This window comes from Cannabis sativa, chromosome X (assembly GCF_029168945.1).
Source record: "Cannabis sativa cultivar Pink pepper isolate KNU-18-1 chromosome X, ASM2916894v1, whole genome shotgun sequence".
Lineage (NCBI taxonomy): Eukaryota > Viridiplantae > Streptophyta > Magnoliopsida > Rosales > Cannabaceae > Cannabis > Cannabis sativa.
The window spans coordinates 15,737,273-15,750,838 of NC_083610.1; the positions used below are offsets into that span (position 1 = coordinate 15,737,273).

General features: G+C 26.4%; 1 protein-coding gene across 1 annotated transcript; it reads left to right on the plus strand.

The window, feature by feature from the left end:
* Positions 1–597: 597 nt before the first annotated feature.
* Positions 598–2,161, plus strand: LOC115704097 (protein FANTASTIC FOUR 1). Its single transcript, XM_030631318.2, has one exon. It carries the CDS (start codon positions 972–974, stop codon positions 1,944–1,946), a length of 975 nt encoding a protein of 324 aa, XP_030487178.2. The 5' UTR covers positions 598–971; the 3' UTR covers positions 1,947–2,161.
* The last annotated feature ends 11,405 nt before the right edge of the window (positions 2,162–13,566 follow it).

A 13,566-nucleotide genomic window follows, 5' to 3' on the forward strand; every position in this document is an offset into this window, starting at 1 on the left:
TCATTATTACAATAGTAGTAGAAGGGAGTTAGTTAATGGTTAATTATAATTAGTGAAGGATTTTAGAAATGGTTTTGCTCTTCTGCTTGTTGGTTGTTTATTCTGGGGCTGAGCCACTAGGTTTTGATCAGTCTTTTGACCCTTTTGAGATATAAATTTAAAAAAACACACACACACACACCATGAAAACGTTGGCGTTTTGGAGAAAGACAAGTCAAACAAAGCTATATTGCAATTTGCAAGTGAGTAAATATGAAAAGGAGTTGTCTGTATCTCTGGTCCCTTGGTTTGGTTTATCTTTTGGCAAGCGTATATGACTGGAGATGGTGTTAGGCATTTCTTACATCTAACCGCATGATTTAGCTCCTTTCAAATTTTAGAAAAATAAATTTTTACACTCTCTCTGACAAAAATCTTACAAACTACTTTTGCTATTTAATTTCTTTCCATATGTCCAAATAAAATAAATAAAAACCAGATCAGCAATTTGTTATTCCACACAATTAAAAGACAGTTTTCATCATTTTCAATCAAATATATTTTTTTTCTCTTTTCCCATAATTAAATTTATGTGGTAGAGTAAACTTTGTATAATTCAAGTGGGCATAAAAAATTTCTCCTATTCTTTTAGAAAAAAAAAACAATAAATAAATAATTCTCTATTTCTCTCTCCTTCCAATATTTTACTATAAATTCACAACCCTTCCTCCCTTCTCTTCATTCACACTTCATTGAACGAGTTTTTCTTAATTCACTCTTATTTTTTCGCCTAAACTCGTTATCCATCTTAAATTCACTATAACCAAAACTTGGAGTTTTCGTTACAAACCTTTGTCCTTAACCCCATTTGTATTAAACTTATTATTATCTCAAAAAGCTCCAAAAACTTTGATATCGTTTTCTCAATCCAATTCCAAAACTACCGGGATTACTCCCCTGTTTTTCCTCTGTTCTAAATTGTGGCAAGCAAAATGTCCACGAGTATTTGTCAAGGGCTACAATCATGCCTGGAGCCAGCTTCGGCCGAACCCAAAGTTTTGAGGCTAAAACTGGCCCTGCCAAAGCCCATCCTAGCCCCATCATCACCACCCAAACCCAACAATTCTGAAAGTACTTACCATAAACAAACAGATGGAAACGACAACAAAAACGTTGGCGCTAGTGGGTGGAACTTTCTCCAAGCTCTTTCAAATAATAATACCAAAAACGACACTAAAACAGATGAAAAGGTGTATGTTCATCCAATGGTTAAGCGCTCCTCTGCGATGCTCAATGCCAAGAGCTTGCAAATGTGCACGGAAGGCTTGGGGAGCGAGACTGGTAGCGACTCGGGCGACAGCAGTGGAGACGAAATGTCTTCGTCCCCATTGTCGTCTGCAAAGACAAAGAAATCTGGTGCTACACAGGCTGCGAAGAGGTATTGTAATCGAAGCTGTAGTAGTAGTTTCCCACCGCCATTGACCTCTGTGAGTGGCTCTTCTGGTCTTCAGGTTAGACCTCACAGAGAAGATGGACGCCTTGTTTTGAGAGCCGTCATTGTACCTTCTGTTCGGAGTTTTTTCCATGCTGAGCGAACTGACGGAAGGCTCACACTCCGATTGATGAGTAGTTCTGAGCCCGTGGAGGAGGAGAAGGAAGAAGATGAAGAAGAAGAAGAAGAAGGAGAAGAAGAAGAGGGAGAAGAAGAAGGAGAAAAAGGTATTGATGAGCTTGAAATTGAGACTGAAATTGAAGAAGAAGAAGAAAAGAACATTGATGAAGATAGTAAAACAGCTGATGATGATGATGATGAGTGTTTTTGGAGTGGAGAGATGGATGATCATGATAATTGTGATGATGAAATGGTTAATGAGAAGCTTTGCAGACCAATTAGTAGTAGGTGCAAAGAAGATGGTCGTGGGAAGAGAGTTTTGATGAATTGGGAGCCATTTTTGGTGGCTTCTTGAACAACTTCTCCCATTATTAATTATTAATCTTCTATAACAAAATTTACTATTAATTATTATTACCTAGCTTATATTATGAATAGGATTATTAGTGGTATTAATTAGAAGTTAGATTATGATGATAATATTATAATTAATAATTACTAATCTAGCTTTGGTTTGTGCTACTGTGTTATCTTTTTCTTAATATATATTAGGTCATTATAATTTGAAAATGTTTCCGTACCTTTGGAAATTTCGTAACATGCTAATGGTAGTTATTATCGTTACCCAACAAGTTCCTCACTCTTCTCTGTTATAGTGCATGGTTTTTGGTCTAATCATTCATTAACTCCATTTTGTTCCCAAAACACCCTTATAATTTTAACAACATGCAATATTAACTATATAATTTGGCAACATATGTAAAGTATAATAAAGAAGTTTTTTTTTTTAAAAAAAAAAAGTGAATTTTGAACAAAAATTTACAATTTTACTCTCATTTTTAACAAAAATATTGTCTTTTGTTAAAATAATAAAACAGAACAATTAAAACAACATTGAAACAACTAAAAAACAACCGTGAAAACTTAACACAATATACAGTATAAAACTTACACATTATTTTTAGAAAAAATTCCACCACTCAATAAAAAAGTTAAAATTTTTAATATGTAGTGTAAAAACCTTATAATAAACCACATTAATTCGCTATCTAATTATCTAACATGGTAGAACATTCCCACCAAATGCTCTAAATTTGGTATTTCTGTAAAATAGGGAACGCAAAATTTAAATTTATCCAAAATATATTATACAACATAGGCTTTAGTAGATTTCAATCACACACTAACATTTATGCAATTATTAAAATTTTATTATGGGATTAAGACTTATAAATATTAAATAGTAGAAATTACATAATTATATATGAAAAAATTATAACAATTTATTTTTTTATGGCATAAATAAATAATACCATGGGGTTGTGGGTTTTTTTTCTTATTTTTTTTTACGTTTATATGAGCTTTTTTATGCCATATTTTTGTAAAAAAAAAAAGAAGATAGAAATTCCATATTTGTAAAACAATAATAAGATCGGTTTTATAAAGTATTATGTGTAATGAAGTATTTTATTGTAGAACTAGTTTTATTTTTAATTTATGTTTTAGTATTTTAGGAACCGATTTCTTCTTTATTTTTTAATTGTAATCGGTTTGAGTTATTTTGTGTTACTTGTTTGTATTCATTATGTTATATAACTGGTTCTATTTTAGCTATAACTAATTCTATTTTAGTTATAACCGGTTTGAGTTATTTTGTTTTATTTATTTTTATTCATTATAACACTATTATAGAAACGGTTCTATTTTAATTATAACTGGTTTAAGTTATTTTGTATTATTTGTTTTTATTCATTATGTTACAGAACTAGTTATATTTCAATTATAACCGGTTTGAGTTATTTGTTTTTATTCATTATGTAATGAAACCAATTCTATTTTTATTTATATCTGAGACATCTATTTCTGGTGACTTTTCCAGTAACTTTTTTGGCGACGATGACTTTTCCAGCAATTTTTCCGGCAACAGTGACTTTTTCGATGACTTTTCCGGCGATAATAAATTTTTTGGTAACTTTTTCAGTATCTTTTCCAGTGTTAGTGACTTTTCCAGCGAAACTTAATATTACAAGTTTTGTTAAATTTATTTATTGTTTTTTCCTATATTTTAAATTTTTATTATTTTTTAATTTTTAATTTTTTTGCATTATTTATTTATGACATATAAAAGTAATCTACCATATTTTCCCATATTTATGATAAAATCCCTATTAAATATTATATATCTAAGACCAGGACCGATCTAAACATTGCGCAGCTTGAACTATTGCACAAGATCTCCATTTTTTAAGTTCTATTTTTTTTTTTGAAAGAAAAGGCATATATATTTTTTTAATTTTTCTATGGCACATACATAAATAAAAAAATTATAATTAAAAATTTAGAACATATCCTAAAAAAAAATTAGTAATATAATTGTGGTCTAATGCACACAATATTTTTTTACTTTTTTTTTTTTTTTAAAGGTCCAATTTTAAACTTTTGCTCATGCCCTCAAAAAGTTTGGGCCCACTTTGTCTAAGACAATACTATTCTAAACTAGTTTTATTAGTTTTTAATTCTGTTTTTATATATGTATATTAATGTATATTTAAAATCAACAAAATTTATTTAGAGAAAGAATATTTAAATGATGTAAATAAAAAATTTAGGAAATTAATAGATAGTGTAATATATACAACTTTGATGTATAAAAATAGAAAAGAATTAAAGATATTGCCAAGTGTATTTTGAAGGATAAAAAAAAGAGTGATGTTAGTATTTTATATATTATAATAGTACGTAATATGTTTTTATGCGAAATTCGATATCATATTAAATCAGGTGTGCAGTAATGCACCTTTCGTATTTTCAACATCTATCTAGTTTTCGTTTTATTAATTTTGTATGACATGGACAGTGTAATTATTTAACACGTCTTATAAATTTTAAGAAATTAAAAAATAATATATCCAAAATAAAGTTTAAATAGTATGTTAATTTACGAGATTTTTTTATAATGTATGAAATAGACTGTTTGAATTCTATTTTTGATGTTGTAAATTATTTTAAATTTTTTAAAATTATGCGAAATATTTTAAATAACTACATTGTATAATGTTATATAACAGAAAAATTAAGATTAAAAATATCTTGAGTAAAGGATGCATAAAATAAAGTAAGGCTATTCACAAAGTATCCGATTTGATCCCATCAATCTAATCTAATCCGCTAAATGCGGATATCCGCATTTGTGCATATAGGGTTGGATTGAGAAATTTGAAATCTACACAAGTGCAAATTAGATGTTGTTTGATCTTAAAAAATAATTAATCTAATCCAATCTACACTTCATTATATATATATTTTAAAAATATTATAATATACATAATATTAATATCAAAAAAATAACAAAATAAAACTTTCAATCTAAACCTAAAAGTTGTTTCTCTTTCTCTTACCAATGGTCAAGATTCAAACTCACACGCACATACAATACCACGAATTATTTCTCCTCTTATCTTCAATCTCACACCAAGTCTTCACCTTTTGACGATTTGCCCTCGTCGACCAAAGTTTATTTTCTTACTTGAGTTTTGCGGATTTCTTTCTGTCACTACTAAAAATTTAGGTTTTTTCGATAGTTCTAAATAATCAGCTAATGTATTGATGTTGGTCTCTATAACTGCTGCCTATTTGACCGTCACAAAACTTGGTAGAATAGGCAACAGTTAAAAATAGTTGGTGAAAAAATTTCTTAACGGTTTAAAACCGTCGGCAATAGTGTCACTATCCCGTTGGGAACACTAAAAAAAATAAAAAAAAATTCCAAATCTGATTGAGATAATCTCAGCTATACAACAAAACAACCACAATAATCTTAGTAACTTGAAAAAAAATAAGAGCTAAGAGACATTCCATTCCCATTTCAAAGTCGCATGAGAAAGAAAATCTTAAATCTGAGAGTTATAACTCATTTCGATCTCGAAGCCACACGACGAAGCGAAACCCACATATCTGAAAGTTAAGAGAGAGAGAAAGCACTTACAATGACGAGCATCTTCTAGTTGTGGCTCCGATGGTAGACAAGGGAGGAGTTGGGCGTGCGTGAGGGAATTGCCATGCAACAATGCCTAGCGGACTTAGGGCTTTGAGGAGAGAGAGAGAGAGAGAGAGAGAGAGAGAGAGAGAGAGAGAGAGAGAGAGAGAGAGAGAGAGAGAGAGAGAGAGAGAGAGAGAGAGAGAGAGAGAGTGAGAGAGGGGCGAACTTGAAGTTGGCTGTTGGGCACCGAAGAAGAGGAGCAGTGATAGAGAGAGGCATAATTGGAGTTGGGCCGTTGGTCGCCGAAGAAGAGGAGCACCAACTCCGGTCGAGAGAAAGAAAGAGAGAGGATTTTAGGGTTTCTCAAAATGAGATAGACCGCATATTTAAACTGCTGAGATGATGAAAATGTGGTTTATTGAACACAAGCATCGTCGATGGTTTAGTATCCCCGACGGTTTTAAATCATCTGGATGCCCTTTAAAATTCAGTTTCATTTTTTAGATTGTAACTCTTTAAAATTGTCGGGAAAAGTATAAGAGTTTAAAACCGTCGGGAATAGTCTACTATAGCCGTCATTTTAAATTCACTTAGTTTTATTAGCGATGTTCCTCAAAAATAAACGTTTTGAGGACTGACGAGAATAGTGATTTTTGTAATAATGTATTCAGCCTGTATATATTTATATGAAAGTTTACTTTCATTGTGTAGGATACTTAACCTTGTATTGTATATGAGAGTTTTACTATATCTTTGGGTTGTATTTATATATATGTATTTGGGTGACTATTCAATGGTTACATTTTTATTGTAACTATATGGTTATATTTTTCTTTAACCTATAATAGCAGGTTACTAATAGGTAGACTTTCCTTTTTTAGATTTAATTAATTATAATTAACTATTTTCTTAAAATAATTAATTAAATAGACATTCCTTTTTTAGAATTATTTAATTATAATTAACTATTTTCTTAAATATTTAACAAGACCTCTTTTAGCAATTAATATTTATATTTAAATCCTTACTTGAATTATTTTAATAATTAAGCCATTTAATTATAATATTTACAATAAAATTTATTTTTTTACAAAAATTAAACTTCTTTTGACACAAATTAAAATTCTCTTCTTATAATAAATTTTCAAATAATTAATTATTTTTAAATGATATTTAATTATTTTGTTACAATTATATGAACTAAGTATGAGGCCTCAAGCTAATTAATCGATAACAAGTGCAGCCATTTTTTTTCTAAAAAATCCTTCAACTTATTTCATTTTTTACTTTTTAAATATTTAAATAAAAAAATTAAATAATTAAGTGTAATAATTTAAAATTAAGATTACAAGAATAATAAAATTTAAATTATGAAATTATATGTGTATAATTTTAAATTATAAAAAGTTTTGCTATAAAATTTTAAATAATTTAAGTATAAAAAAATAAATTGCTAAAAGATCCTTATATAGTAATAAATTACAAAAAATAAATTAATAATTATAATTAATTTAATTTTAAAATATAATTAATCTTAATTAAAGTTTTATAAGGAAATAAATGGTTAGGTTACTTTCAGGTTACAAGTTATTTATTATTTATTTTTATTTAATTTCTAAATTAATCACAACCATTTAATAGTAATCCAATGGCTTAAAAAAATGTAACCATGATGGTTACAATAAAAATGTAACCATTGAAACCTCTTCCATATGTATTTATATATATAGATGTTTGACATGTATGTATATGGTCTGAGATAAAAAAAATCAAAGAAATATAATTACCTTAACATAAATGCCCAAAAATATTATTACTGTCTTTTTTAATGAAATATTAAATGTATTTTTTTAAAATATTAAATAATTTAATATTAAAAAAGTAATTGATTCAATCTCCATTATTGTAGATTGGATTTAAACTATTATGTGGATTAGATCGCATCTAAAATATGAAATCATCACTTAGTGCGGATTAAATGTTGTTCGACTAAAATAGTGCAGATTCAATCATACGAACAAAAAGTAAGGTGTCTATATATTTTTGAGATTTTTCTAAATTACAAGCAACTACCACCTAGAGTACAATTGGGGAGTTTAAAGTGTAGCCTGGTCCCATGGAGTGGCCTTTATTTAATGGGCTTGATCTCATGTTAGGACCATCTCTATTAAGAATGTAATATATAATACAGTTCAAAACTAATGGTCCAAATTTAATCTGCAACATCGCTGAAATTGAAAAAAGAAAACACAAAAGCATCATCACTCCACCGCCATGTGTACGGCACTGTTCTTCTGTCGAAAGATTTTGTTTAGAATATATTGCAATTTCAAGGATCAAAACCACCGACATATTCTTTCACATAATAAATATAGAGTCGCTTTCTAATCATGCCAAAATATAAGGGTGTGTTTCAGAAATTTTACTGAGTTTAAAATATAGTAAAATTTTAAAATACACCCTTTTAGGGATGTATTGTATTCTTATTTATTTAAGTATATGAAATAATATTTTAGTTAATTTTTTTTTATGATTATGTATATTATAATTATTTAAGACATCTTGTAAAATTTAAAAAAATTTAACACGCTTAAAATAAGGTTCAAACAGTGTATTGCACTATTTTATTTTATATGCATGTCAAATGAATTGTTTGGACACTACTTTTTATATTGTAAATTATTCTAAATTTTTCAAAATTTTGTAGAATATCTTAAATAACTATAACGTACATGAATATGAAAATACAATGGACTAAAAAAATTCTTCAACATATCGAAACACATAGAAAGTGTATTAGTGCATCACTTTTTAATGGAGTACATTGTAGAAATATCCTAATATATATATATTTATCTTATTAAATTTGACTATTTAATAAAAATTGTTAGTTTAACGATTTTCTTTCCATTAAAGTTAATGGTTAAAACTAACACCGTTAATAAAATTATATCTTTCAAGGGTTAATAATAGGGTTTTGTTTTTCTTTTTTTTTTACAAAAATACTGGATTTGAGTAAAAGTTTACAATTTTAATGTGACACGACAGAATTTACATTTATACTGCTCTCCCTTTCTTTTTCATTTATGCTGTAAACACAAAAAAACGAGGTCTCCATCTTCAACACCCACAAACAGAACCACCACGGAAACACTAGAATAGCCGAAAAACAACCATTAGTTCTGGCGAGATTGAGCAAAAATAGTAAAATCGATGTCAAATAAATAATCATGGCAAAACAACTGTAAAACAACAATAAAATAAATCAAACAGAACAAAAGGGAAAAAGGATTAAAGAAAACTAATTACAATCTTCTGCGCAGCTTCAACACCAGATGCAGGCGACTATATTTGCAAGTCTAGTCTTGAAAAATCAGAATAAAAAAACTAGTAAAACAAAACTAAAACACCACAAAAATAAATGTAAAACAGTGAAGCAAATATAACCACTTAAAAAAAATATAAAAGAATCACACACTTCAAAATCCTTTTGACAGTTAGCTGGTCAAATGTATTTATAGGGGAATCAAAATAAAAAAAAAAAACCACAAAAATAGTCATAGAGAAGGAAGAAGAAATGTATTTATAGCCTCTATCTTTCACACACACAGACAGAACCACCACAACAACACGACAACACTGATCAAAAAACAATCATTAATTATGGGGAGTTGGAGCAAGAACAGTGAAATCAATGTCAAATAAATACAACATGGAAAAACAACCGTAAAACAACACTAAAAACTAAAATAAATAAAAAACAAAAGAAAAAAATGATTAAAAAATTAAACATCTTCTGCACAACAATAACACCAGATGCATTAGAGGCTATTTGCAAACCCAGTCCTCAAAAATCAGAATAAAAAAAACCACACTTTTATCTTTTTCAAAAACGTGACTGAAAATTTAAAAAACTAAAGAAAAAAGATTAAGAAGAAGAACTGAACAAAAAATAAAAAAAAACTTATATGTTAATGGAGAGAGAGAGAGAGAGAGAGAGAGAGAGAGAGAGAGAGAGAGAGAGAGAGAGAGAGAGAGAGAGAGAGAACTTGAGGATGACGAGAGTGAAAAAAAAGATGTATCATCAAACACAAAGAAGACGAGGGGAGAGAGAAAGAGAAATGAGATAAAAATAAGCTTAACACACATGTATTGTAAGTTATATGAACTTTTCATCATCAATTTAAATTAAAAAAAAAAAAGAAAGACTATCACAAAAAATGACAAGACAAGACAATATAAGAGCAATCAAATCACACCTTTTAATTTTCTTAAAACAATCACATCTTTTACAAAACTTTAAAAATGATAAAATACATTATAATTACTTTAACCTGCCACGTTCTCTAAAATAAAATAATAAAATTTTTTATTCAAAATTATTATACACCGTAATAAATTGGGCAGTGAAAAAGTAAAGAAACAAGTATGAGAGTAAAATTGAAATAAAGTTAGAAAAAATAGTATGAGGTATAAATTTTTCTTAATAATAGGGGAGAAATTAGGGTTTCATGTTCCTAAATCTATAGGTATCGGAGGTTGTCTTTTTTTTTTTGGCCAGGCCTGCCGACCTTCCTTGGGCCTATGTGTGCTTGGTCAAGGTTGTATTTTGCTACTGTAATTTGTTTTTTTTTTGCTATTGTTATTAGTCTTATCTTTGTGACATGGTTTTGAGTATTTTAGTCTTGTCTGTATGACATAGTTTTGAGCATTTTCGTCTTTTCTCTATGACATGGTTTTGAGTGTTTTAGTCTTGTATGTGTGACATAATTTTGTTTTATTTTGTATTATTATTGGTTCTTCTTTGTTCTTTGATGGCTCGCCATCAAATCATTATTAGTGGTTGGGAATAACAAGTTCTTTATGACTGAAGGGGTTGTTAGTAGTGCAGAGTTATGTACCTTACACCATAGTTGAGTGCTCAAGCTACAAATTGGATGAACGTGCTGCAACAATTTCTACTGTTGTGTCTTCTAAGTGATAAATGAAATTCCTTAAAAAAAAAAAAAAGTGATGAATGAAATAGAATATAGGTGTTCTTAAGATTAATTGTGATGCTGCAATCTTTTTCATTTGATTTTATTTTAGTTTTTTGTCAAACGATCTTGGAATTAGGCGGCTGATTATTTGGCTCGTTTTTCTAATTCTAATCATGGTCGTGTCTCCAACGAGAAGATGTTCGATTGGAGTATAGGCTATTATTTTAAATGATTGCTGTTAATAAAATTCTATTATTTATTCTAAAAAAAATCTAACATTGTTAAATCAATTACTTAATTATTTTATTATTTTTTTTAAAAAAAAATAGTTTTAAACATTTAAATTTAATTTATGAGTATCAATAAAATTAGATATTTTTTTATATAAATTTTAATTTAAATTTAAATTAAACGTTAATTCAATTAAATAATCATACTTTATAAGAAATTTATTAGTTATATTATTTAAAATATCTAAACTTATTTAGTTATTTTATTATTTAATAAAATTAATTAGGTAAATTTAAAAATAAATTAAATTTATATTTAAAAAATATAATTGAATTGTATTAGATTTAATCTAATATTATTATTTAAATTAATAATTAAGTAATAGTAATTTTAATATAACTCTAACCAAACATGCATATGATATTACTAATTCTTAGTATATATATATTAATGTCGGTTATGTATTTTTATGGGGCTTTTGTCACTATTATAATTAGTGTTGAAACTTAATAAATATATATATATATTTCTTATATTTATTTAATAAAAATTATTAGTTGAACGATTTTTGTTCTGTTAAAATTAATGAATAAAACTAACACTATTAAATCAATTAATTAATTATATATTTATTAAAAACAAAATTAATTTTAAACATTTAAATTTAATTTAAAAGTATCAACAAAATTAGATAATTATTTTTAATGTAAATTTTAATTTAAATTTAAATTAGACGTTAATTCAATTAATTAATCAAACTTTATAATAAATTTATTAGTTACATTATTTAAAATATATAAATATATAAATTTATTTACTTATTTTATTATTTAATAAAATTAGTTAAATATATTTTTCATAAACAAATTTAAAATTAGATTAAATTTTAGGAGAATCATCTCATATACTATTTTTTAACTTTTTTTTATTTTCTTTTTTACGATTTGAGTTGCTCCAGTAGTTTTTATGTAAGTTGCTATGCAGATTTAGCTTGCTTTATTATTTACTATATGGATTGCTATGTAAATTTTTGTACAAATACAAAAAAAAATATAATAATAAACTATTTAAAAATATAAAAATAAAAAGACCCTTAAATTTTATATATTTAAAAATATAATTAAATTGTATTAAATATAAGTTTATTATTATTATTATTATTTAAATAATAATTAATTGTAATAGTAATTTTAATACAACTTAAGCAAACATCATATTACTAATAATATATATTTGGATATATTTTTATTAATTTTTTAACAATACTATAAATTACTCTGCAATGAAACATGACCACTAATAGAGACATCCAATACTTATATATACATATAATGTGGTCATCGAATTGAGACTAATTCTAATAACATCAAATATTTTTACTTTAACAATTTAGAAGTAACTGTGTAATTACTAGAGTGATAATTACACAACTTAGTAATTAAACTATATTTTAAATTGTATGGTATGTTTAGATATGAGGTGGTAAATACATATAAATTTCTAATATCTTGATTGGCAAAATAGTTAGTAATTACATGGTAAAATAATATTTTTTTAGTAGCTAATGTTTAATATGGAAAGTTTTTAGTAATTACACAGTGTAATTACATTCAATTCTCATGGGGGCTATGAGAATTAGAGAGTGTAATTAGAACCCCCTCAATTACTTCAAATTACACAGTTACAGTACTGTAATTACATGTCAGACAAACATGTCAAATTGTGTAATTACCTCCAATTACACACAAATCTAATTACATTATGGCTTTCCAAACGCACCCTAATATTATTCTCCTAATTATGATATCACGTTACCTTTTGTTTATTTAAACTATTTTTAAGCTGAGTTAATATTGATGAGTTAATACAAAAACATATTGATGAGTTAATATTGTTTAGCATATTGCAAATAAGTCATTATTTTGATATTTTTTGTTACTTTGTAATTATCTTTTTGTTATTTTATAGTTATTTTTATGTTGTCTGTTAAGTTATTTTAGAGTTGTTTTTTTTTTATTATTTCACTGAAATATAATATTTTATAATTTTGAAACTTTAACAAGGTATTTTTAAAAATTTAGTACAATAAAAATGTAAAAAAAAGTATATCAGTAAAAATATAAATATGATAAAAAAATTAAATATTTTTGTAAGATTTCCTTTTCTTAACCTTGACAAAAATCTACCAACCTTCATACTAACATAATTTAGGAGTATGAGGAACAATATTTTCAAAAATATATAATGATATATAGAATATGGCATCTAAAAATCATTTAATTTTGATATGATAATATACTATAAATGACTAAATAATAGTTTTTTTTAGTTGTAACTCTTTTTTTAGGATATAATTACTTCATATATTATTTTTAATTTTTTTTTTCAAATTTACGGTTTGGGTTGCTTCGGTAGTTTCTCTAGTGGTATCTATGTAGATTTTAGTTGCGATTTATGTTGTTCCGTTAGTTACTATAGAAATTTCTATGTTGAATTACGTAAAAATATGAAAAAAAAAACTTTTTTGAAGTGTAAAAATGAAAAAACCCTTATTATTATTATTTTTAATTTTTGATTGTATATAATTATAGGGAGCTTCTGAGGCTTCACTTTATTGTACATGTATTTTCTTTTATAATTTAAAAAATTATATTTTATTTATCTTTATTTGATGTTATATATTGTAGTTGTAATGGATATTTTGTCTGTTTTTAAAAAAATTTAAATACTTTACGATATCAAAAGTAAAGTTTAAAATAGTCTGTTACACACGTGTAAAATAAAAC